Source organism: Chelonoidis abingdonii, chromosome 7, assembly GCF_003597395.2.
Source record: "Chelonoidis abingdonii isolate Lonesome George chromosome 7, CheloAbing_2.0, whole genome shotgun sequence".
In the NCBI taxonomy this organism is placed as follows: domain Eukaryota; kingdom Metazoa; phylum Chordata; order Testudines; family Testudinidae; genus Chelonoidis; species Chelonoidis abingdonii.
In genome coordinates this window covers 14,743,113-14,769,403 of record NC_133775.1, presented here as the reverse complement: position 1 = coordinate 14,769,403, position 26,291 = coordinate 14,743,113, and the positions used below count along the sequence as shown (strand labels likewise).

At 40.8% G+C, this 26,291-nt stretch overlaps 2 protein-coding genes across 3 annotated transcripts in view; one reads left to right on the top strand and one right to left on the bottom strand.

Annotated features, from left to right (window-relative positions):
* FYB2 (FYN binding protein 2) overlaps positions 1-8,255 on the top strand; it is a 39,412-nt gene extending 31,157 nt beyond the window's left edge. The window contains exons 14-20 of the mRNA XM_032803125.2: positions 1,776-1,804; positions 2,789-2,849; positions 3,473-3,562; positions 5,840-5,924; positions 6,843-6,999; positions 7,168-7,201; positions 7,663-8,255. Coding sequence (XP_032659016.1) covers positions 1,776-1,804; positions 2,789-2,849; positions 3,473-3,562; positions 5,840-5,924; positions 6,843-6,999; positions 7,168-7,201; positions 7,663-7,669 — 463 coding nt within the window. The 3' untranslated portion in view covers positions 7,670-8,255. The remainder of the gene's footprint in view (positions 1-1,775; positions 1,805-2,788; positions 2,850-3,472; positions 3,563-5,839; positions 5,925-6,842; positions 7,000-7,167; positions 7,202-7,662) is intronic.
* Positions 8,256-16,560: 8,305 nt separating this feature from the next.
* The window catches only part of PRKAA2 (protein kinase AMP-activated catalytic subunit alpha 2), a 28,452-nt gene continuing 18,721 nt past the window's right edge, over positions 16,561-26,291 (bottom strand). For both annotated transcript variants that reach the window (XM_032803127.2, XM_075067637.1), the window contains 4 exons: positions 24,852-25,076; positions 21,134-21,638; positions 18,403-18,529; positions 16,561-17,788 (listed from right to left, as the gene is read on the bottom strand). In XM_032803127.2, the coding sequence (XP_032659018.1) occupies positions 17,553-17,788; positions 18,403-18,529; positions 21,134-21,638; positions 24,852-25,076 (1,093 nt within the window). In that variant the 3' untranslated portion in view covers positions 16,561-17,552. The remainder of the gene's footprint in view (positions 17,789-18,402; positions 18,530-21,133; positions 21,639-24,851; positions 25,077-26,291) is intronic.

The following is a 26,291-nucleotide window of genomic DNA, read 5'->3' as shown; positions in this document are numbered from 1 at the left end:
CCCACTTTTTGCCTTTTATAGGAGGAATTAAATCCTAATCATGGGGGCGAAGGAGGAGGGCGGCAGAGTAGTGATTTTGAAGTCAGTAGAAAGCCTCCTATATACTTCGATGGGTTTTTATGACAGACTAATCCATGACCTCAACCAAATCCTTTATTTTTAAAATGACTTAACTGAATCAAATATAATTTTTAATGGAAAACACAAGGGTGATATCTACTCTGCATTGACAAAGTTAATATTACACAGTTATTTTTTCCCATTCTGTGGAGAGCTAAGTAAAGCTCCAACTTCCTCTCTCTGCCCTGCTGATGAAGCCTTGAAAAATGTTGCATGTCTGTAGAAGACAGGCACAGCAATATGGTATTAGCAACACAGAGACCTGTGTGTGCTTATGTCACCTGTAGGTTGGGGAAAAGTGGTACCTTGGAGGAGAAGACTTGCTTTTCACATTCAAGCTGGCAATAGTATGTGATAAGAAAGAAGAGACCATTCAGTCTCTGGTATAACATGTTAATGACACATGAAGGAATATGGTGTACCTTTTTATAGTGCTTTTTTTGAGTCCTGTTGGCTTGATATTCAAGATGCTGGCTTATTGGAGAGGCTCTTGAACAGAATTCCCCTGTGCCAGTTTCTCACTTCATGAATGCATGATGGTTGGCTGCAGAACATGAGGCCTCTTGACCCCTCTCTGCAAAATGCCTACTGTCAGATGAAGTAGGTGCGCCATGGTGCCATACTCGTTTGGTTCTGAGAATATCTGTCTGTAGTGGGACTTTTTTTTTTTTCTGGTTTAAAGGACTATAGCTGTGTTTGGGAACGTGTAGTGGGAGCTACAGTCTGACAGCTGTCTGTCATCTGACAACTCTTTCTAAAAGCTGTCTGCTTTCCCTAACTTCAAGTGCTGGATATTAAGAGCAGTTGTGTACATAAGTGGCTGGAACTTTTGTGCGTAGATAATATTTTGCACATGGAGGTGAACTGATTTGTGTGCTTTCATTTTCTAAAAAGGAAAGGTGTGGGTATTTAGTGGGTCTTTACACTAACTACAGGTACAGTATGTGTACTCATGCTCCATTTTAGGTTGTCTTGGGTATTTTATTTCTGTAAAAAGCTCTGATGTAAACATGCTTGCCTCATTTCTTTAAGTCCGTTCTCACTCTTTCCTCTGTTGTTTTCTCACTCTTTAGCATCTCCTTGCTCCATAACTGCTAAATTATGATCATCATAATGATCTGCCATATGCTGCTTAAGCTTTCACACTATACCTTCTTGTATCACAGAGAAGGGTTCTGAACACTGCTGTGGATCTTTTATGATGACCTCCTTATTAGGCCTTAATTACGACTGCATGTTAACTTACAGACAGGTGCATGGCATCCTGCATTCATTGACCAGTATGGGAGAAATATCTTTCCTTTCTTCTATGTTCTGGTCTTTGAATAGGCACTTTCAATCGCAGCGTCACCATAACCATTTTAAACTGTGTGCCTGCTTCTGTAGGTTTGGAGGTCTGAAAAGTGTTCAAGGGTATGTTAGGAAGACCCAGAATATGAAAGGACAGACTGACTCTTCAGGGATATTTAATGGATCATCAGGGCGTGGGGGAGTGAGAACATAATTTCTTCTAAGACCTGTGGCATTCAAGAGCCTGAATGTAGAATCTTCCCTTGAGCCACCAGTTCAGTTGCCATGCTGCTAAGATGGCTGTTTTAACATGTTTGTATGTAACTTTTTTCTCATGTGTTCTTTCTCTTTTCCTCCCCCCCCAGCATATTGTCCAGTTCAGTACCAAACTTAGGTAAGCCATGTATGTGTATCTGTGTGATTACATTAGAATGTGACCGGAAAGAGGTGGCATGGGTATCTTGTCTTTTTAAAAAATAGACTGTGTACTATAGCACTCTAAAATTTGGTATGTGGCAGTGTTAATTTTAAAGACTTAATATGGGCATGCACTTGTGGTTTTGAGGTGGGGCCTGGAGGTGAGATTATTCTTGCGCAGATGTAAACTGTTTCAGTAGCAGTCTTGCTCAATAAAGCACTACAGGAGTTCTCTGACAGCTCTCGGAAATGTTTTGTGGAAGTTATTTCAGGCCTTGAAGGGGAAATGGTCAGATTTGGATCTGGTACAAGTGGGAATGATTCCAGTGGACTCAACTGGATTGCCTCCACTTCAGCCAGATCTGAGCTGAGCCCTAGAATTTCATCCTCCTATCAGAATTCATGTACCATATTCCTCGGAATAATTTATAGGGCTTGACTGTGTCCCATGTGTACATTGGGGCTAATTCCTTAAAAAGGCTGGTCCAGTGCTTAGGGTACAAACCTGGGACTTGAGACCTAGGTTCAAATCCCTGGCCTGTGTTATGCAGGAAGTTGGGGTAGGTGATCATAATGGTCCTTTCTAGCATTAAAAATGTATAGATTTTTTTTAAATGGAATTAAACTAGTTGAGAACAGAATGGAACCCCAAACTGTTACATCCCAAGAACTGTAAATTTCCAACCAGAGCAGTGCGCTAAGGCACAATGACACACTTTTTCAGAGATGCCTATGGGTGTTTTTAATTATTTCTCCCTAGCCACTGGTGCCTGCTCATGGGGAAGCCTCCTTCCTTGTTGGTGCCTTGAGAATCCTTCATTGCTACAACATTTAGTTCTTTGGATTGATAGTATTTCAGACAGGCTAGGTGCAATCCCAGTTTTATTAGTCAGTGGTTTCAAATACTGTACTCAGATGAATGTTTTCTGACTCACTGTTACGCTGAATGTTTTGATAACAGACATTGTGTCCCAGGGAAACATGGCATATGATGACATTGATGTGGATCAAAAAGATGGAAAGTAAGTAACACGCTTTTACAAAAGAGGACTACTTCTGTAATATTTCTCCAAAACAGGTCCTTATGCTGCAAGCAACATTCCTCCAGAAATCCATGGCATACTATATTGGCCTTCAGACACACACTTTCACTGTACCTTTTTATAAGCTAAGCAAGGTAGGTTCAGTATTTATAGGAGTTCGCTAGGAAAAGCACAGGCACTCTAGGAAAGGATGTTTCTGAATTGGCAAGTGGCCTCCTAAAAGTGTCGTAACTGAACCCTAGCACAGTGCTGTAAAGTGAAGCCTTGTCTCCTTGTGGCTCATGAAACTATCCATAAAAGTAGGGGATTTAATCCCCAGTGTCTCCAGTCCAACTATTACTTGTCTAGCTGCATTTTGCCTTCTGCAAAAATATCTACCTGTAATCTTAACTAGATAGCACATACTTCATGTCTTGGTCTTCAGATATTGAGTAGTATTGATGTAAACTGGTATAAGCTGCAAGTTTCCTGCATTAAGTGTTTGCTTTTCAGTGGTGTGTGAAATTAGATTTTTTTTTTTTTTTAAAACAAAAAACATTGTGCCACCCTTCTGTTTGAAAAGGATTGTTATAAATATCATCAATTATTCCTTTTTTCCCCAGAGAGAAGGATGACAAACACAAAAATTGGAAGTTAAAATTTCTGATGCCAAAAGATAAAGATCAAATAAGAAGCAGTGAAGATACAGAAAGGTAACAGAAGATCTTCATTTCTATAATTTTATGTATTCTTCACAATTAAGTACAAGGTGTCAGTCTTCCCAGTCCAATGTTATTTAAAGTTTAGACTTTGAGAGCATTTTATTAGACTCTGGTAACACTGAGAGTCTCCTTCCACTTTGCAAAATTTCGTTAGAACTGTCTACCAAAGTTTGCAGAAACTAGACTTGGAGGAAACTTATAACCTTGTTATATACATGTGAATGGGGAATTCTTCAAGAGCTTTCTTTCCCCAAGGTTTTATCCTGAAGTTTTGTAGCCGCTCTTTTTTCTAGTTGAGGTAGGAGTATATCTACCTAATGCTGTGCAGTGGTACAGATCCTCAGCCTAAATACAACCTCTTTAAACAAGCTCCAGACCAAAGTAATAGTGGTTGGTCTGTGCGGGAGAAAACACTGGCCAGAAGAACTACCTCTTTAGATGTCTCTAGGATGTGCATACAACATAGGCAGTGTCCAAACAAGCACGTACCATGTGGCAAGCTGGGATTACAGTTCTCCAGTGTCCTGCACAGTAACTGTCTGTGTAGATCCTGCTGAAACACATTAAAAGTTCCCTAGTGCTCATTGATGTACTGATGCTTTAACCCACCATGTAAGATAAGGTGAGAGCTTTGGGTAAGCTTGAAAGCTTCTCTCTCTAACCAACAGAAGTTGACCAATAAAATAAATTACCTCATGCATCTTGTCTCTCTAATATCTTGGGACCAAGATGGCCACAATAACACTGCATTCAGTAATTTTGGCTTTTCCTACTGTGAAAACTGAAGTGAAATGCCCCAAACTTTTCAGTTTCACTTCAAATACAAATCTGTGCACAGCTCTAGATAGCAACTAATATTCTGGGACTTTTAAACAAGTATTGCTGCCCCTTCACAGGTAGCATCTTGATTAGCTGTCTTATTCTGTTCCCACTGAGCCTTGTGTAATGGTTAGAGGAAGAAATGCAATGTAACTAACTTGATGAGATTTCCTCTGTTACATGGACATAGAGATTGTAGGGGCAGAAAGTAGCAAAGAAGAATCTTGTTAATATGATTTTAAAATGATTAGTCTTTAAGAACCATCTAATATTGGCTCTTATTTCCTATTTTTTTTAACTGAATGATGGAAAGTAGTTGAAGGTAAGTAACTTACAAGTGTGTAAGTTATTTTAGTTTTAGAAAGTTCTGATGATGTTATCACACTGTATGTCCCTCCTTTCCAAATAATGGGGATCAACACTTCTTTTACCTAGAGAATAATCTCAAACAAGGCAGACTTCAGTGGTACAAGATTTCACCCACAATTGGAGTTTTGCCAGTAGTTGCAGTGGGACTGGGATTTCACCCTGTGTTTAAAAGCTCAAAGGACATTTAACCGTATGCCACTGAAGGATATAAAGAGAGCACTTGCAAAAAAACTGAGCCCCAAATTCACTCGTCTGAGTTACTAGAAGTATATAATATTAACTAGAGATTTAACGCTGAATTTCAAAGGTAAACTTCATTGACTAAAATGTAATAATAAGTGTGTTCTAGAATGGCTATTGAGGTGGAAAGGGCATACTCCTTTTTCCATAGTTTACTATTTATTAATGATCCAGAATTGATCACTATTCTGGATCGTCGTTTCAAGCCATTTTTAACATCTCTCAAATGCGTGTGGAGGGGAAGATCCTGAGCTGGTGTAAACTGTCATAGCTCCACTTAAGTCTGATTGGAAAGGCTTATTAATGTTGTACCCTTTCTGATTTCTAATTATACATCGTTTGATAGTGTATAGGAAAGTGAGGCTTTCAGAGCACTATGCTTCTCCATTGGCCCCATTGACTTCATTTGGACTCTACCCAGATCCAGGCCTTAAGTGTCCAATAAAATCTTAAATAGGGGAGTGGGGATAGGGAATGGAAATTGCTGAAGGGAGAAAGCTGCCCCACCTCCATAAAAATTACTAACTTAAACTATTTAAAATGCTCTCTAGTGACTGTATCCCAAAAAAAGCATCGCTTTATGCAAACCACAGGTGAAGCGAATCTGTCACTAAGCCTAGGTCGATCCAAGCTGCATACTTTTGTGTGTTTAATACACCCAGTGAGAAGACACTGACACAATCCGCTTGCCTTGTTCTTGCAAGGATTCATTCCGGACTAAATTAGAATTATTCAGTGCTGCGATATGCATTGTGCCGTGTTTCATGCTGCTTCATTCACTGAAGGATTAAAAAGGAGCTGCTAAGAATGTCTCCTTTCTTGACGCAATCTTTCCTCTAGAAACTTCTTCAAAGCCAAGAAATATAACATAGACAAGAGAAAGAAGGTGGCAAAAGAAGAGAAGTTATTTAGAGAGAAATTTATGGTATGTATTCTTTTCCCTTCCTCTTTAAAGAAAACAATCAGCTGTGTGAGAGGACAACTGTGGTTATGTGTGATACTTAATGGATGAGCTACAGAAAGGGATCAGTCTTTATCCATGGTATGCTAGGATGTAGCAGCATCCTATATTCCAGATCTGTGGTTTAATCCCTTTAAAAGACCATACAAATCCCCTTGTAACATAGAGTATCCCACAATCTTTTCCAGCTGGGGCTGGTGGGAAAAGAGCTGCCTCAGAACTGGCGGGGGGCCAGAATAGGGGTGGAATAGAAGAATCATCAGCTCCTCTTTCCCACCCCTAAGCCAACTTTTTGGTTCTAGTGACTCAACAGGTGCAGTCTAACCCAGCTGGTACCCTTTCCTGAGCCACTTCTAGATCGTACCCCCCAGACTGAGAGATACTGATCAAAAGGACCTTGCGTGGTAGGCTGCAGCAAATAACTCTGTGGGCCACATGTTTGAGACCCCTGTGTTAAATCATCTTTTTGCCCATCTCCTAGCCTGTGCAGGATTGTTCCTTAAAGCCCATTATTTAGTACGTTGTCCAGTCCATTTTTAAATGTCCCATGAGACATTTCAACCACTTCTCCCAGGCGGCTGTACCATAATTGTAATTGATCTCACTGTCTTGAACACTTACACAGCATTAAGGAAACTTACTTTCTTTTAAAATGTGGTTTAATTTACTTAAGTTTATCCTCCTTTGTGTAGAGCCCTAAAAATTCCTCTCCTTCTTTGGGTTTTCACTGTCTTTAAACACTTGTAATAGTTCTCCCTCAAAATCACCTTATTCATTATTTTACAAAAGTACTTCCATCTTCGATAGTTATATTTCTGAGATCAGAAGATAAATAAAGGGCCTAATATGTAGTGATGTATTTTATATATATATATATTTTAGTACAATAAGGAAATCACAGTCATCAACGTAGCAGTCGCCCACTGTTCTGTCGCAAGCAAAGAAAAACTTGATTTACCAATCACCGCCGGAGAACAACTGGATGTTATTGACGTCACAGAAGAGAATCAAGTAATATGTCGCAATTCTGAGGGCAAATGTAAGTTTGCAAGGCTTACTTAATGACACAGGGGATCATGTTTTAATCAACTTATGTGAGACAAAGATATTTAGAAAGTTGCTTCAGGCAGTTTATGACTAGCACAGCAAAAAAATATTCAGAGTTGCAGATTAATAATGTGTATGTTGATTTTCTTTTCTTCCTTAGATGGCTATGTGCTATTGGAGCATTTGGATTTCATGTAAATCTGGATTTATTTGTTTTTTACAATTCCTGTGGTCAGAAACTCTTGCTGTATGGAAGTGCATATATAACTTCTACTGCTGGTGGGAAAGTTTGTGTTTTTATTTGTTGATATAAAAATAGTGTTTAACTCAAGCATTTCTCTATTTTGTAATACTAAGCCATAGCAACTTTAAGCAGCAACTTAAAGCTGTACTAGTCCTGTTCTGACTGCAGCTAAAAATATACTAGACCAACGTAGATTGATGTAGTGCCACTGAAGTCAGGGAAGCTATGCCAATTTACGCCTGCTGACAATGTGGTCAATTTTTATATACGTTCACCTTTAGTATTAAAATTGTTTAAAAAGCAGCAGATGGAAATAAGCAAATAAATGCAAATATTGCAACAGACAATTAGATGCATATTTTGGCAAGATGCCTATTACAGTAAAACTTCTTTTTTTCTTTTGTGAGCCAGACATTAATATTGGTCACTGACAGACAGCCTAGTCCTATGGAGTCTTGTGGCGAATCTACTTTAAGCCTCCTGAAGATGGTGCAGGTGTGCCTGTACGTGCCAACTGTGGAGAGCAAATATGAATGTAAATTAGAAGTACGGGATTTTTTCCATTTTAAAAGGATCTATATATTTTTAAAAGATGAAACACCCATTGAGTGTGTAATAGTGTACAAAAGGTAACTAGTGCAACCTGTCCAGTGAATTATCCCTCTGTTCACTTCTAGTGTTGCTTATTTTTTACAAGGTCTACCTACAGGTAGACACTCAATTACCTTACCTGTGTATTTTTCTACACTGTGTATGTAGTTTGGAATTTGTAGGGTAGGATTCTTAATATTTACTGGGAATTCACTGTGCATTATGATTGCATGAAGTCCGTCTTCCAACACTGTTAAGAAAGCGATAGTAACAAATGTAAACTTCCCGAAGGAACTTCTGATGCACTTGTATGCAAATAATGGATTCTTATGACTAAGCTATGTTATTGGATTTGAGCCAGATAGTGAGTTGTGAAATATTTGGTACTGTTGTTGTGGGGTTAAAAGCCATATTAGCGGTGGAGAAGTTACTTGTATCGTTAAGTAACATGAATTTTACAAGTAGTTTGTAAATAAAACACTAATGCAGAGTTCACTTTCTTACATTGATTCTTGACTTTCGAAAGCTAAATTGCTAAGCCTACTGGGGGTTAATGGCAGGTACCTAACTCCCATTGAAAGTCAAATGGGAGTTAAGTGCCTCTGTCACTTGTGCATTTACAATCTGGACCAACAGTAGGTGGTCACTGTTAACTATTTTTTAAATCTGTGCCTAAAACAAAGAAGGAATGCATCTACTAGTAATGGCTTGCGTTTGGTCTACCATGTAGTTACTGGTCCTAAAAATACTGGGTGTGGAATCTAGGGTGACCAAATGTCTTGATTTTTATAGGGACAGTCTCGATTTTTGGGTCTCTTTCTTATATAGGCTCCTATTACCCCCCACCCTCTGTCCCGATTTTTCACATTTGCTGTCTTGTCACCTTAGTGGAATCTGATACATTTCTGTTCTAAAGGACCATGAGGAAATGCTGCTGAAAAGAATCAGACTATGGCTCTAACTCTGTGTCCTGTATGTATTAAAAGTTTTGTGTTTTTTTTTCTCAAGATTCCATGGTATGGAAAAACCTGTATCTGAGACTGGAATCTGTTCCTTCATAACAGTAAGTTGAGTAGTCCTAAAAATCGTGAGATGTGATTTATTCAGAAATAGTTGTTTTCCATACCTAAGTGAACATGCCATAACAAAAATGCTGTTCACTCCACAGTTATTTCAAGCCTGGCATGGAAAGCTTCAAGAAATCAGAGCAAATATTTAGCATTTACTCAGAAGTAGATATACAGGGATTTTTATTATTATTTTAACATGTGGTTACAATTAAGTGTGCTGGCCTGCATTCATACTTACAAAAAAGTTAAGCATGCGCAGCTTTGCAAAGTTGCCAGCACAAATATTTAGACTTCTCAAAATCTAGATGGACTATTTGTGATGCTGAAGTGTTCATCTGGTTTCAGAACAGATTGGAATTTGTATTACCGGTATGTCTTTCATCTACAGCCTTTTCAGTGTAACTATATATAGCTAAGTTGCTAAAGCAAGTTGCCTGTTGCTTTCTTATATAAGAATCTTAGATTTGGGTTTTAGCAATGCAAATGCATCTGAGTCTTAAATATTTTTAAGGTACACTGTTGGCCTGAAATATTTTTTCAGTTGATTGAAATCAGTAAGAAAAAAGAATTGTTAGTATTGTTCATTCTATAGTAACGAATATATCAGTTTTAAAATGAAGTTAACAACAAAAACTTCAAAGCATAGTGTGAAAGTGCAGCTGTAAAATACTTAATGGGGCAGATTCTCAACTTGAGCTCAGGGAGACATGCCAGTTTACACCAGCTGAAGATCTGGTGCTGTTTCGTAACTCTCTGAATCCAGTCCTCTTCAACCTGTACTTTACTGACTTCAGTGCAGGACACTGAGGATTGCAGGATTGGGCCCTAAATCACTATGCGCCACTAGTGAAACTCTATCCCTTCAAGGCAATTAAAAAGAAAAATAGATTGTGTCTTTTTACAGAACAGCTTCATGTTGGTATTGGCTGCAATGAACACGTCTATTCATCTTAGTGCAAGGGATTCTGCAACTTGTTAAAACAAAATGGAAACAGTCTCTACAAGGCATCAGTTTGCCGACCAGATTCCAACAAACTGTTCTGGCAAATATGTGCACTGAACAATAGCTCTTGATATGTGTGAGGCTGGTTGTGCATAAATTTCTGTACTGCATACTGATTTGTATTCCAATGAATTAGGAAAATTTAATACACACAGTTAGCTGTAATCACATCAGTGTGTTGCACATGGGAAATTATTTTAGAGATGCCCTCCCTTTGTAGTTCTGTTTGAAAATTGATGAAGACTTGAAGTAAAATCTGTATAAACTTAAACTATGTACCCCCCCCATTTTCTTAAAACATAAATACTCTTGGTAATATGCCAACCATCATTTATTGGTGCTGAGAGACAAGCCAAGTTTCTTTGGCTTAGTTGTCAGTTCTATGGCCATGGAAACGCCATGTTCGTGGAGCTGAGGAACTGAGAGGAAATCAAAATGCATGTTGTAAACTGTGTAAAACCACTGGATCACCCATTCCATGCACTGCAATAGAGCCTCCAACCAGATCACGAGCTTTCCAAACCAGCTGTTATACCATTCCCCTGCAATCATGGGATGTGCCATTGTAAGATCTTTCCCCTCCGCCCCCCACGGCCCCTTGCTCCTCTCCAGTTTTTTGCACAGGAAGCTACGGTTTGATTCTGTGTGTCTGTATTAGTAACTGCTAGATCATGTTGATTTCATCCATCCTGTTAAGGTGTTTGGCTATTAATATTACGGAATCCAGTGCAAGTTTGAGGTCCAAAATATCCAAACATGAGGTAATTCAAGAATACTGGGACAGCAAGTGAGATGCTGGCCCCTTGAAGTCAATGGCAAAACGATCATGAAATACTGATCCTTAAGGGGAAGTTCATTTTCTTTTATGTGAAGTGAGAGTCACCTTAATTTTTCTCAGTTGTCTCTTGATATTGGCAACTAGGGGGAAGGGGACTACTCAGAAGTCCAACAGTTTATGTTTAAAAGATTTGTTGCTATTTTTTTTGTCATGAGAGTTTATTAAAGTGCAAATGTCAACCATGGAGACAGCATCACATGCAGTGCAGTACACAAAGAGAGAGTTTCCACACCCTCAATGGAAGGTAAAAGGCTTTTTTTGTGATTATCCGAGACATAACTATGTGCACAAAGAACAAAACTGAAACTAGGCTCGGTGCCCTTCCACAATAACTATTATCCAAAACATATTTTAATCATAAGAGTTTAAAAAAAAAAATCCTTTCCTTTCCGGTTCTTTTGTTAGGGAAATGTGAAAAGCCAAGAAAAACTAAATTCTTTAGAGAATGTGTCTTCTGAACCCCATATTTGATATTCCTTTTTTTAAATCTTTATACTCAGAGTGCCTAATATTAGCAGCTAAAATATTTTAATGAGAAAATCATAAATATCCATTTTCTTTAAAATAAAATATTAACAGGAAAATGCAAGGTACTGGTCTGAGATTACTTAGAATTTAGGGCCTCTGTCTTAATATAATGGGTCAGGGACACTACAGCTGTCATGTAATTTTCAGTTTTGCTTTGTACTCTAAAGAAAAAAGCTGTAAGATACAATTATAACATGATATGAAACATACAAACAGGCTTCCAGGAACAAGAATAAATATTACCATTTTTGCAGTATCTACTTCACAGCTTTGTAAAATAACCCCCCGCCCCACATTTTAAAAGATCAGAGAAACACACAGATGAACATGAACGGTCTTATAAATAAGTTGCAAAGATAAATTAAGGCAGATTCAGAAGGAGCATTGAGACTTTTCTTGAGAATAGAGTACTTCTTAGTTTTATAGGAAAAAAATAATTCAAGCTTACCACTTGGATATGCTGATCAGTTCTCCTGATTATTAACAATGGCAAAGATGTGTGCTTAGACCACTGCATATAATATCAATATCATAGTTTGTACTGACTCAGTGTTCAGTCACAAAAACACATACACAATGTGGGATTTTTTTTTTAAGAGTGTCAGTTAAAAATCTGATGGATAGCAATATCCATGAAGACTTGAAGCATGATTGTGTGTGTGTGGTAGTGGGTACATTTTTACTCACCAATACAGTTATAGTCCATGTTAAATCTGAGTAATTTTATCTTCCAGTGTGTCTTACAAAAAGAAACTGTAAAAATAATTATTCAAATATGTGATGAGGAAGAACTAAAAGCATACTAAAAGGAAACATTAAATAAGCAGCAGGAAATGTTGAAAATAAGACTTTGGGCAAAACATAAGGGTGAATGCAGTAGCTTGATGGTACACTTTAAGTTGCACTTCACTGCATCCTAGTACATTACAAGTCAAATATTAAAGAAATTAGAGCAAGTGTCTTTTATCAATAGAGTGTGGATCTGAGTGACATTTCTTTCTAGAACTAAACCAGTTAAAGACTGAGCCAAACTGACAACACAACAAATGTACTTCAAGTATTGATAAAGATTCTATGCATTTCTTGTCAGCATGATGCTGAATCAAATGTTGTTTGCAGACCAAGTGAAATGAAATGGACTTTCTGCAATTAACATATGTAGAAGGCACAAATTCATTTTGTATGTATAGTGTATGGATTTTTCTTCTAAATCTGATGTATAAAATACGCCACTGATGCTTCAGTTTCCTGTAAATTGGGCAGGAATTCATAGAATAAGGTCTAAACTAGATGTAAATGAATTGGTATTACCAAAATAAAAATACAGCAGTGACTGACAAATACTAACATTGCAGGAAGGAATGAAACAGCTTTGTCTGTTCTAAAGTACACCTTTGGAAGGACTAAATTTTAATATGTTGAGTGTGGGGTAAAAATGATCCTGCCTTCAATCTTTAAAAGTTCAATTTCAAGTCTAGAAAATGTCAATGTTCTGACATCCTGGTAAACCTCTGATTTGCAAAATGTAAATATCCATTGCTTGAAAATTGCACTTTGAGTAGTTCGTCTGTAATAATTAAAATATATCTACCTTGCTTGCCCAAATGATCATAAATGAATAAGTATAACCAAAAAGTTGGCTAAAGATGTGGATAATGACAATCTGAAACTACATCTCAGTACAGCAGCTTCTGTATCGTTAGACACCAGAAGCATGGTCCTATATGAGAAGCATTAACTAATACAGTTCCTCAAAAGATTCCAAAATATACAGCTGAGCTGGGTTAGTCTGTTGAATGGATAATTTAATGTTCTATATTAATAGAGGTGTTACTCCATGAAGCCTTCTGCAGAGGCAGTACTGCCTAGTAAATTGATACAGGTGCTGACATTTAGGAACACCTGAGTACTAATCTGGTTGCTGCTAATGTGTTTGTTGACTTACAGTAGAAAAGTTGCGTAGCCTCTTTTGGGAAGTGTTTCTTCATCTGTGAAACTGGGATACTCTATTACTATCTACTCAACAAGGCATGGTTGTGTGGCTTCATTCATAAGTTAATATTTGCACAGCATCTTAAAGATGTAAAGTGCTGGGTAAGTAGTAATTCTTACCTTACTGCCTAGTAATTCCACCTGTCCTGACCCTGTAGGAAGGGAGTGTGTCATCTTAAAGGAACTCTGTTTAAAGGAATTAGTCCTGCTGCATAGGAAATCCCAAAGACCAGCAATTTTAAGGCAATGGGACTTTACACTTAAACAGATGTGATTTACAAGATTACATCTGTAGGGATAACTCAGTGGTTTGCGCATTGGCCTGCTAAACCCAGGGTTGTGAGTTCAATCCTTGAGGGGGCCATTTAGGGATTGGGGCAAAAATCTGGGGATTGGTCCTGCTTTGAGCAGAGGATTGGACTAGATGACCTTCTGAGGTCCCTTCCAACTCTGAGATTCTATGATCCTTCATAGCTAATTACTTTTGCTCATCTCCTGGGCACAGGGTCGGTGACTTGATGGGATGCCACTCTGTTTTCAGCATGGGTTATGGCTAAGTGTCCATTTCAAACATACTGAAAAAATAGGGACATGGGACTCATACAGTGAAAAATACATTGTTACATAGTTATCTCCCCTAGAAAATCAAACAGGCTCTAGCTGAGAGGAAATGCATGGGTGTTGTTGAGTAAGATTTATCACCCTGCTAGGCTGCTGATAGAAGATACACCTTTCTGGTCTGTTCTTTTCTCCAGGAGGAAATTCAGGCTTGCCTCATCACCCTGTCTAATGCTCTTATTCTGTCTGAGGTACAACCTTAGCTGTTTGTTCTGTTCTCCTGCCCTCTTTCCTCTCGCTCTCTCTTACTGACACTGTCACTGTGCTACACCACTGGCCTGGGATGAGCGGAAGTATCCTCTCGTGGTGCTAAAGTAGGGGTGTGGGAAAGCAGAGTTCAGTTCCCCGCTCTCCCACAGACTCTGTGTGTGACCTTGGGGTCAGTGGGGATAATTAACACTTCCCTACCTGACCATAAAGGACAAATAGATTGAAGAATGTGGTGCCCAATGCTGTGGTAATGGAGGCCACGTTGTCATGACTTAGATACTAACGAGTAATAGGTCATGCTCACCTCTCGGATGCCCTCCATATACAATGTCCAAACTACTGCCAGCCTCCAGTAGTCCACCACCGTACTATTCTACCCCTTCCTGCCTTAAAACTGAAAACCTGCTCTGGTCAAGGCCTGTTAGGCATATCCTATGTATCAGAAAGGTCCATTTTCCCGATGCCCAGTATTTTTTCCCAAAGGTGTCGTAAAAAATTTGGAGCAGAAAATAAGTAGGTCATGTGCATCACTTTTTCTACTTTCTCCAGGCATGGGCCTGGGTTTGCAGGATCCTGAGGTACGTTATCAGCACTGCATTTTTTCAACAGAAGAACAAAGTTCTGTTACTTTTTTTGTATTTAAAATGCTAGATAAGTGATGTGTGGACAAAAACTGGAATCCTATTACTAAAGCGACATGAACTTACAGGGGCCAGAAGGAAATGAAATTTGGCCCTCCCATGGTTGGAGGTGGGGGCTGGATTCTCCACCTGACTTGCATAATCACTTATACACAAGCAAAAGGCTTGTAAAATTGTATACATACCAGGCACAGGTTCAAAGCCATGGAGATTCATCCACCCTACAGTATTTCTATTTAATTTTTCAAAAATTGCTTGTTACATAACCTCAGAACACGACACACGTTCCTTGCTTCTTTGAAAAGCACAGTCATTCTGCTGTAGGGCTTGTAATTCAAATAGTGCAGCACTGGGCTAGGACTGTATACAGGCATCTGACAGTGAAATTGATTTTGAAACTGACTGCGCTGCTCTCCTTGCCTAACCTGAAAGACAGGCACAGGGTAAACAATGGGCACAGATAGTGGAAAAGCCGGAGTTGTAAAGTTACATTTGTGTACGTCTAAGGTGTGATCTGCAACAAAAGTAAGACAATTTGTTTTTTAAAAATTAGCCTTTTTTTTTTTTTAATTTTATTTTTATTACGCTGAAAGTGTCCCACTAACTGCCAGTAGGTAACAAAATATCCCATGTTTGTCTACGTTATCTAAAATGATTAAGACAAAAGGCCCAACGAATGATGCTTTTCCTTGCTTCTTATAGAAACTTTCAGGATGTATAGTGGAGCTTGATAACAAAATAAATAATTCCTAGCCAAAGAACCTTATAGATTGTTTTGTTTGCTTAATAGCTTTACAAGTAGAATGATGATAGTTTTTACTAACGTGTAAGCAGCCACCTTGCCAAAATTCTCCTTTTACTTTTTTAAATAAACAGTCAAGACTTTTGGCAATGTTTTCATGCAGTGTCTGTTTCTTGACGTGATTAGTTTGACCCTAGTCTCTGATAGTCAGGTGATGGGAATTAAATGCCATAGCAGAATTAGGCAAATGCCAATAGTACCCATTAAACCTAAATAATTTTTTTTAAAAAAAGTCCATACGTGAGGAGGAGTTTACCCTTGTGTAACAAATCTTTCAACTTTACACTTCCCTCTCTTTATTTTAACAAAAGCTTCCTTCAGTTAGCCAATAGTAAAGAAATAATAAAAGCCTAAGACATCCCCTGCCTTATTGGTATAGCAGCGAAGGTCACAGTCTATTGAGCGTTAGAAGTACACAGAAGCCCTAAGGCCTGGAACGCCACTTTGAAACTTAACTGCTTACTATCATGAAACAGTACAAGAGGTAGCCCCTCTACACTCTAGGACTGATAAGGTCCATATGACAGCTGACTTGGGGAAGGGATCAAGGATAAAGAACAGGACCTGCTATGAGAGAGATCATTTGAAATGTAAACCCTGTTGAACCTCACAGGTGCCTGTGCATTTCACAGAAGAAAACTGCCACGATCACTTAAGCAAGCCAGCTATTTGTCACTTATGGGCTGAAAGAGGATTGGGATGGGCCTGGACAGCTAATGGGGTGAGGAGCAGACTGGAGTGGTTCTGTCCCCTCCCCCACCTCCAGTTCCCACTGTCCTTGATAATACCACCCAGACAGTGTCAACTCCTCAACAATCCCTCTTCTAGATTCTTTCTTTCTCTGCTCCCACAAAGTACCTTCAGTATCCTGTTCTTGAATGGCTCCCTTCACCCAATCGCTCTGCCTCTCCCCCACTTGCTTCTGCTCAGGAGGGATGATACCCTGAAGGAGAGGGTGGTGACTATTTCTCAGACGCGTTAAACAGGGCATTGCACAAAACTTGGCATGGGCTTCAGCTACTGAGGAGTTAAGAATTTCCCTCCAGGTCAAAAATCTGTGCTGCTTATGAGGCAGCTATTTGAAATATTTTGTAGGTGGTGAGGCTTGTAGTAATTTACAGGAGCCCTAATGTGATCAAAAGCAGGTTGAGTGTACACTGTGCAATGCAATTGGTGGCCAGAGCTGGGGAAAGCCACATAGCCTTTAACATTTAAAAAGAGGCCGCCAGGCCAGGACTATTCCATAGACCCAAAGCAGCTGCAATGGAGAGAGGGGGGGGGAATCTGGGGAAAGAGGTCTCTCTCATTCAAAGCCTTTAATGTGTGGAGGTCTCGGAGAGGTGTGAGCTGTGGCTCGTGTGTGACCCTGCACTTCTGCCACCTCATATATAAAATAGGGTTGCATGTTCCAAGATCACAGAAACCTCCATGCAGCTGCTGGTTTTTATGTCAGAGCTGTTAACAGAGGCCGGCTAGCATCAGTTTGTAAATACTGCAGTAGTTTTATTACAGCTGGATTCTGTTTAATAAAGTTACTTGTCTATACCTTTCATCGGGTTCACCCGAGTGAGCCCCCTTGACTAGCACAGGGGATACACTATATATGTCACTAGAGAATATCCATATTGTAGATATTGAGGCTAGCCAAGTTTCCACAAGTAGAGACAGGTAGCACTTAGGGAAGGGCTGTTTACTGATGCAGTTACTGTTTTAAAGCCATGCCCAATTTTTCCCCATTCATCTTCACTAGTAAAAGCAGTTTGGTTTATACTGTGGTGAAACTAGGCAAATAAATGAGACAAGCCTGTTTCTAGTTCCCTCAGTGCTTTATAATGGGAACTGGATCCACTGAAGGGAGTATTTGGGTCTTGGGGGGGGGGGGGAGTTTTTTCACTATGGTGTGCACTATGCCCAGGATACGACAAAACCAACGGAAAAGGAAATAACCTAGAACCAGATTCTCAGTGCAATCACGCGTGACGAGGGACAGGGGCCTCAGCACTGAGCATCAGCGAGCTAATGCCATGATCAGACTGGCACACATTTCAAAAAAATCCATGGTGTGGCTACCCAGGCGCGGAGTAACGGAGGCCACGCTCCCAATCAAGGAGCCAGTCAGGGATCCAGTAAGCGACTGGAATTCAGCAGCGGTAGAATCAATACTCAGTCTTGGTCTGTGCAAGCCAGCTGCAGAGCATGAGCGCTGTGGTGTGGAGGAGCCTGACCTCTGCTCCATGACATCATCTTAAATGCACAAACAAACAGCGTTATTTAAAATCTACTCAGCTGCTACCCAGGGGTGAGGTCTGGCCAAGAAAGGAACCTTTACATCAACGGTACACACATGCTAGGAATGACATTCTAGCTCCGCTGAAGTCAGTGACAAAACTCCCGTTAACTTCAGTGGGGCCAGGATTTCACCCTAAAAGTGTACCAATTAAAATGTGTTACAGTAGTAGGGGGAAAAGGTAGTCTTAGATTAAAGCTCCTTGCGTGTACCTGCTTGGGAGATTCTATAAAGTAAAAATACATATGAGCTCTGGAATCTAGCTACTTCTACACACTTTGCTGTGTGGGATCACTTAAGATCAAAACGAGTTTGCAGTAGATGAGGAAAAAGTATGTTGTGCGTTGACAAAGGGGTAGGCTCGTTGGAATTGATTTTTCCCCTTTCTCAAGTATAAAGAACTATTAAACTGTCACAGTAGCGCTAGTGGAGATGAATGGAGCAGAGTTACTCAAGTGGACTAGAAATACTAGCAGATACAAAGGAGAGTCTGAAAATATAAGGTGACAAAACCCTTAAAATTTCCCATTCTATGCAATTCAGTTGTCATGCCACAACTCTTCCTGCTTACCATCAATGCTTTTAAAGTCCAAAAGATAGCTGCGATTGTCAACCTGGTAAAGTTGTAAACTCATTTTCACATAATTCCCCGTCACTGGGTTCTTTCGACGCACTCTAAGATGATAGGCGTTCACCACCTAAAACAGGTAACTTTATTTCAGGAATAAAATTCAAGATGGGAGAGAGAACATTTCGCACCCCCCCCCCCCAGGCGTGAAACATTTCAAGAAAAGAACATTGTCTGGAAAGAATGATTGCTTTAAATAAATAAATATCCTAGTTTCTTCTAAAATTGTTTTTTTTTTTTTTTAATGTTAAGTGTTTTTCAGTTAGGGTTGTGCGCACCTCTCTTGCCACCCTGTTACCCCACATGTGTAACTCTCAATACAATCTCTTCCTTTTGTACACAGTTTATAAAAGATTTGCATGGATGGCAGGTCTGTTGGGATGTGAATCGTGTTTGTGGAGTTAAGTCTCAGGGTGCGGATGACTATGGCTCAAGCTGAATACTAGAAAAAACTTCATCGCCTACAGAACTATTTAGCTAACTTCATTCTGGGGGTAATTCCACTTCCATTTGTAGAGCTGCACCAGGGATAAATTTGGCTGATTAGCTCTCTGTCTTGCTGTGCATCTAACCAGGCTATTAGCTGTTGCAGACCCCGGTATCTTTATTTAGACTGTAAGCTCTTCAGGGCAGGGATTCTGTTGTGTGTTTGGACAGTGCCTTGGGCAATGGAGACTTGGCCTGTAGGTGCTACTGCTATACAAATAAATAATACCGAAAAAAGAGAGAGGGAGCAGGCTTCCAGAAATGACAGCAAATCAATTCACTGAACAGAGGAAGCATTTTCTTGAGGGAGAAAAGCGACACATTCAGATTTACTTCAGAAAGCAAATATTAGTTCAATGAAATGGTAATAATATATTTCTGCTCCGTTGTAACCCTTACTCTGCCCTCTGCCTGCCAAACCAGGGAGTGGGGTAAAACTTGAATACAGTCACCTGTGTTAGAAAACAGTCGAAGGTCTAGAAGATATGCTATAGTCAAATACAAGTAATTGGGATCTATACAGGGGTGGCTGGGGAAAGTTCTACTGTCTGACTTATGCAGGAGAGCGGACTAGACCACTGGTTCTCAATCAGGGGTATGTGTACCCCTGGGGGCATGCAGAAGTCTTCTACATCAATTCATCTAGAGATTTACCTAGTTTTACAACAGGGGACATAAAAAGCACTAGTGAAGTTGGTACAAACTAAAATGTCTTATAATGACTTGTAGATAGAGCAATATAAACTATACACTGAAATGTAAATAAAATATTTATATTCCAATTGATGTATTTTATAGTTTTATGGTTTAAAATGAGAAAGTCAGGAATTTTCAGTACTGGTGTGCGGTGACACTTTTTTGTATTTTTATGTCTGATTTTGTAAAAAAAAATCATTTTTAAGTGAGGTGAAAGTTGGGGTATGCAAGACACATCAGAAGGGGGTACAGTAGTTGAGAGCCACTGGACTAGATGATCTAATGGTTCGTTCTGGCATTATGATCTATAGTTAACTCCTTTTGGGGAACCACTAAAACTTGTAACTCCCACAGTCTGTAAAGCAGCTTTCAAGCCTGTCCTGAGCTGCCTCTAATGATTGGACTCAATTAGTGCATGCAGGGGCCTGAGCTGAGCCATTTTCCCACCCGTTTCACATAGCTACCCACAAATGAATTAAATGCTGGAAACTTTAACACGTTATTATGGGTGATGTTTTAAATGCCGGCATTTCAAAAGCAGCATATGCAGCAAAGGTAACGTTCACATGCTCTACCCCATTAAGAAACCATTCTAGAATGAACTACTGGGGATAAACATAGCCGTGTCATGCCGGCGTGTTGATGGTGATGGGCCTGATTCTGCACTGCCTTTCATCTTGTGTTGCTATTTACCCTGGTGTAAAGTGGTTATAAAAGGCTAATGAGTCAGCTGGTCACAGGTAAGTGACTACACAAGGTTGTGGAGAATTAGGCACAGGAGTTCTTAATGAGGGCTCAATCAAGGGCAAGAATTTACCTGAGCACAGGAAAAACTGAATTGCCAGAAGCTGCAAAAATACCTGTCCTGTCCCATCCCATGCACCAATAGCTCAGAAAACCCCGTGAAAAGAGAATATTCCCAAAGCAAAAAAAGAAAAATCAAGCATGAGAAAGTTCAGCCCCAACAGGTGCATTGTTTGGGAAGCACTGAGTGACTGTAAGCACGAGCTAGACATAGATGTACCTTCACCAATCATAAGTACAGTTTCACTAGTAATAGAACTTTTGCCCACAGAGTAACACAGCCTATCTAGCCCTTAAGAAAAGCACAAAGGGAACAGATTGTGTAGTTTCAGGACATGTGATTGTTATGAGCCATGCAAGAGCTTTCAAGGTATTTGGTCACTAAAATTAGAAATATGACCAGCTCCTGCTTTCCCTACAGCTAAATAAGGAAGAATTATTCTTCCAACCTAGGCTGAGAAAGTTAAAATAAGGAAGTGCATATTTTATGTCCGTAATACATGTGGAGCTTATTTCATGTTGAGTGTTTATAACAGTAAAAATATTAAACTAGAGATGATGATACAGTGGTATTAGTTCAAAACAGACAATCCTGTAACAATACCTACTAACTGCACTGATCAGTTCAGATCAGAACTTATAAGAAAATGATCCTTGAAAATGGCCACAAAGCACTGATATTTCCTACCTTCCATTCAAAATCCAGCTGTTTCATAGCTCGGTACACTTCAGCCATAATGTCATGCGGTTTGCTTTGACTGCGGATTCCTAGATGCCACTTGGCTTTTTTCACAGTCAGAGGTTTTGGCTTGGTAGTATTCAGCGCATCCAAGGGACACCGTGCTTTGGGACTGTCTGCTATTAAAGGAGGCATCCGCTCTGGGTGCGGTTTTACCCCCGGAGGTATGTGCATAGTGCTGTCATCCATAAATGAGCCAGTGGGAGGACTGGAGGCGAGGTAGAACTCACTGGCTTGGTTCATGATTCTCCGATTGTCAATAATAAGGTGATAAGCTACTGCAAGCTGGTCTTGGGGGTCACCGCTATACAGGCTGTTCATCACCTCCGACTCTGTACATTCAAACTTCTCACAAACTTCCCGCACTGCGTCGTCATCAATGACATTGGCATCGTAAGAAGGATCCTCTGGAAACAAGTAAGTGGGCAAGTCTTGTTTAAACCACTCATGTTCTCTAGGGGAAAAAGAAATGAAACTGTGACTACAGAGAGCGAGAGTGTAGCCATGAGTCTGTATTTACAGTTGGGCAACCTAGCGGTGATTCATTTCATGAGCTACGGCCTGGGGAGGTGGGGAGGATCAAGGGGGTAGAACCAATCAGACAGACCCTCAGCTGGTGTAAACTGGCAAAGCTCTGTTTCAGTGGAGCTACAATGATTTACACCAGCTGACAATCAAGCCTATTATTTTTAGTGATGTCTGAGTCTTCAGTTAGGCAGTGGAACTCATTGCCACAAGACATCAGCGTGGCCAAGAGTTTGGCAGAACCTGAAACAGGCATGGCCACTACTATAATATTCTATCAAAGTGCTTGTGGAAGGCCTTGATTTGACAGCCCTGCAAATTATTAATTATTTATCAACACACAGGTAGCACCACAGCATGCTTCTCTCAGACGTAGGTACTACAACAATACTGACTAGAAGGGCGAGGGACAGCGCAGTTGCCGTGCTGATTCAGTTTTTGGTCTTTCTCTTGTAACTCCCAACAAGACTGAGAGTTGTGTGAAATAGTCACACCAAACAAAGCCAGGAGCGTGTGTGCAGGCTCTCCTGCATGTGATGGGGTGTCGACCCCACACAAGGCTTGCAAGGGTGAAGGTGGCCAGGTAGGCCAATTACCTCCCGAGCCGCAACTGGAGACGGAGTCAGGGATTTAAGTAGAACAGGCTCAGCTGGACAGGACCAAGTAAAGCCTATGTAAGCTAAGAAGCTGGCAACGGGTGCGCTGCAGTTATTCCCTGGGAGAAGGCAAGGTGTATTCAGGACTATGGAGGGTAGTCAGTGGGTACTCCCTGGGAGGAGGCTGTTGGGAGGCTGGCAGAGGGGGTGGGGGAAAGCAAAGACGGTGGGAGATGGTTCAGGAGAATAGTTGCAAGGAATAGGAATGCAAGCCTTGGCTGCTGACTAGAAGGCCCCTGATTAGAGGATGGGCCTGGGTCCCGCTACCAGCTGCTGACCAAGTGGCACCAGCAGGGCAGTGAGCAGGAACACTGCCTGAGCCCAACTGTCAAGAGGGACTTTGCTACCCCTGGACAGGGGAACATGTGGTGACCTGGCTGGAGGGGAGGCTGCGGTTCCTGGAGCAAGAGGGGCTCGCAGATGGGAGAGAGAATGCTGGAGGAGGGTGCAATGCCTGGTCAGATCTAATCCCCAGAGCGCACAGGAGGAGGTATCACCAGTGGTGAGTGGACCCCGTGACACCACATTAATGAATATCAGCCTTGGTTCACAAATCCAGGCTGATGTTCAGTTTACAGACAGGCCACTCTCCAGAAGGCACTCCCGCCCTTGCTCCCTCCCCATTTTGCCTGTGCTGTCTGCAGACAGGCCCTCTACAGGCCTCCCTTGGGATTTCAGTTTTTCTTGAGGCATGAATTGTGGCCACTGTCGTTTCCAAAGCTTTCAAAGTCTTTGAGGGAGGGGGGGGGGGGAGTGTACAGCATGCATCCATCTTCCATCTCCATAGGGCAGTGAGACTGGGGAAACACTGGTGGCAAACATCACTGTTTATTGCACTAGGCACCATGGGGCAACTCCATCTTAGAGATAGTTGGCAAGCGAGCGTTTCTCTGCTCCTGCATGGGGGTGGAGTGGCCATTAAAATCTGCCTCTTGTGGATGGACTGTGGTAAGCATTGGTCACAACCTGGAGAGTATAATTTGGGTCTGGAAAAGGCGCTGCCACAAAATTGCCCCTCTAAACCTCTAGGAGCAACTAGATGGTCGTATGCAGCCTGAAGGCAGCAAACACAATGTGTAGGATGGTGTCGCAGAGCAGGAGCCCTTGGGGGGGTAGGGTTCCTCATGAAAACCCACACCTACAGGATTAAGTGTGCTGCCAACCCCTAATAATAGCACCTGCAAGTGAACTAAACCGTATATCATTCATCCGGCACTGCAACTGATTATATGTGTATGTTAGGAGTTGGCCTGAGACCCAAACACCCATCACATGGTAATGACTCTTGGTCACTGCTGTGCTGATGTAGCTACAAAGTGGTCACCCATCCTCCACATCCCATTACCAGCTGTCCTCCTCTCATAGGTGCTCCTCCCCTAAGATGCAAATAGATCCACTAAACTAAGAGACTTGAAAATAAAGGCACCACTTTTACTTTAGGACGGCGGTGGCACTATAAAACCATCCTTTCCAAATGAATTAAATACCCAAGGACTTTTGGATGGTTGTGACATTTAAATGCCTATTTTAAGACATCACTTAGATTTAATGATTATTATGTATTTCACAAAAGATAGAGAATGCTCCTAGTTTACAACATTGTACTAAAATTATTCAGTTTCTAAGGATCTTTAAGTCCTGTTGTCAGACATGCATTTTTAATTATATTTAAAGGCCCAAACATCTACTAAAGAAGCTCAGTGCTCACATTAACCTGAATTTATATGGTAATGTGAGCAGACAGAGGTACAGCAGCATCTTATTAATTTGCTAGATGAGAAAATTATACTACATTTAAAGGTGAGCCATTTGCCCTCATTAAGGAACATTTTTCATGTGTTTAATTTTGAGAGTTAGGGCTGTGGATCCTGCATCCTTGGTCTATGCATCTTTTCATGTTTGCTGTGACCTGCATATTAAATACACTGTATGCTGAAACTGCATTCAGAAGGAAGAAGTTTTTAAATTAAGCAACAAAACATGGCTGATGAATGCTAATTTCTTAGCATTACTGCATCATATGGCTACTTTTGCCAAGCACCGTTAAGGATACTTCAGACCATTTTATAATGCAATATAAAAGGTCCTGGTTAATTGCTGAAATGCACCTACTAACCTTCAGAAACTATGGGTATGTTGACACTTAAAAAGCTGCTGCTGCGTGACTAGAACACTTCAGCATAGACACTCACTACAGCGATGGGAGGGGTTCTCCCGTCACTGTCGTTAATATACCTACCTGAGATGCAGTAGGTAGCTCAACAGAAGAATTCTTCCATCAACTTAGCACTGTCTACACCAGGGTTTAGGTCAGCATAGCTACATTTCTTAGGGTATGGATTTTTCATGCCATGAGAGATGTAGCTTTGCCATTGTACATTTTCAGTGTCAGCTAGCCCTGAGTTCCACAACACAGCTTGCCCATCACACACAAGGTCTATTTGAGGAGAGAGGGTTCTGCTGTGACTTCTGACATGTGACATTACCTTATATTCTTGATGGTTGCTCGCTTGAGTGGGTCAACCTGCAGCATGTGCATGAGGAGAGTGGCAACTGAACGGTTGAGGTATTCGGGGATGTAGAAGACACCGCCACGGATCTTCTTAAAGAGTGTGGGAACGTGTTCATCGTCAAATGGCAGCGTCCCGCAGAGAAGAGCATAGAGAATAACACCACAACTCCAGATATCCACCTCAGGGCCAGCATACAACCTGAACAAAGTCAGGACAACAGAGAAGATTTCCTTTCCATGTTTTATCTGTTTGCCAATCGGCATTATATGCTTTGTAGTAGAGGTTATAATATAGCAGAGGAACTTTAAAAGTGGACCCTGCAGGTTAAATGCTTCAGTTTGTACTCCTACTCCAGTGCCCTAAAACTCAGCCTCACTGTAGCTTCTCTGGTTCTCTCAGACTGAAACATGGAGGTGCAACCCACAGGGACTAATTATTCTAAGATGCTAGGAACCAAGTTTGCTCTTCCTCTCCAACAGCTCTGTGGAAAGCTTGTTTTCTTATTCCAATGGCTGATGGACTTAGCCAACTATTTCTATACATCCACCAAGGCAGATATAACTACAAACAAATATTACACCTGTGTACATTTATATTTTTTTATGTAAGAAATCTGTATTCATGTCCAATCCACTCCTTAAGCTTCTAGGAAACTGCTAATGTGGGCTCAGTTATCACAAAGCTTGGATGCCCTTGATACACTCCGTTGATTACTGAGGGTTGGATTTTTTTCAGTAATATTGTGAGCGTGTTCCTCCTTGGCCAAAATTTCAAAAGTTGGATGCCTAATGTTGGGCTCCTACAACCATACTCCAGCACCTAAATAGCTCGCTCTATTTTCAAAAGTGCTTGTCACCCAGCAGCTCCTACTAAGGCCAATCAAAGCAGCTGAGTACTCAGCATTTTTGGGAAAAAAATGGCCAACTATTTAGATGCATAAGTCTACCTCTCATTAGGGTCTTGTTTTTGACAATTCTGGGGGCCCAGTGTTTCTGCTAGTTCCCAGATTGATAGGATGAAAACTGATTTGTTTTTTAGGCCCAAGCAAGATATATCTGCTCTGACTTACAACCTCTCCTTTCATGCTGTGTTAGCCAACAGGCCATGGCAGAAGGTGAATTTTGAATCCGCTCACATTCTCTGGTCTCCTAAACAAGTCCATGTGCAATGTCATACAACAGAACTAACAGACTGACCAATCTCCATGCTGTGTGAAAAACATTGTAGTGATAATTCTGACAGGTGCTGTCCCTTTAAGAGCAGGGCAGGGTGGGAAACCCTTCCAGGATATAAACTGAGAAGCTGAGCAGCAGTGAGGGAGTCTGAGGGGAGGCCTGATAAACAAAAGGCAATATAGTCTGGAGATTAGTAGATGAACCTGGTTTCGACGTATACGGTGGTTTTGTTTCTTTT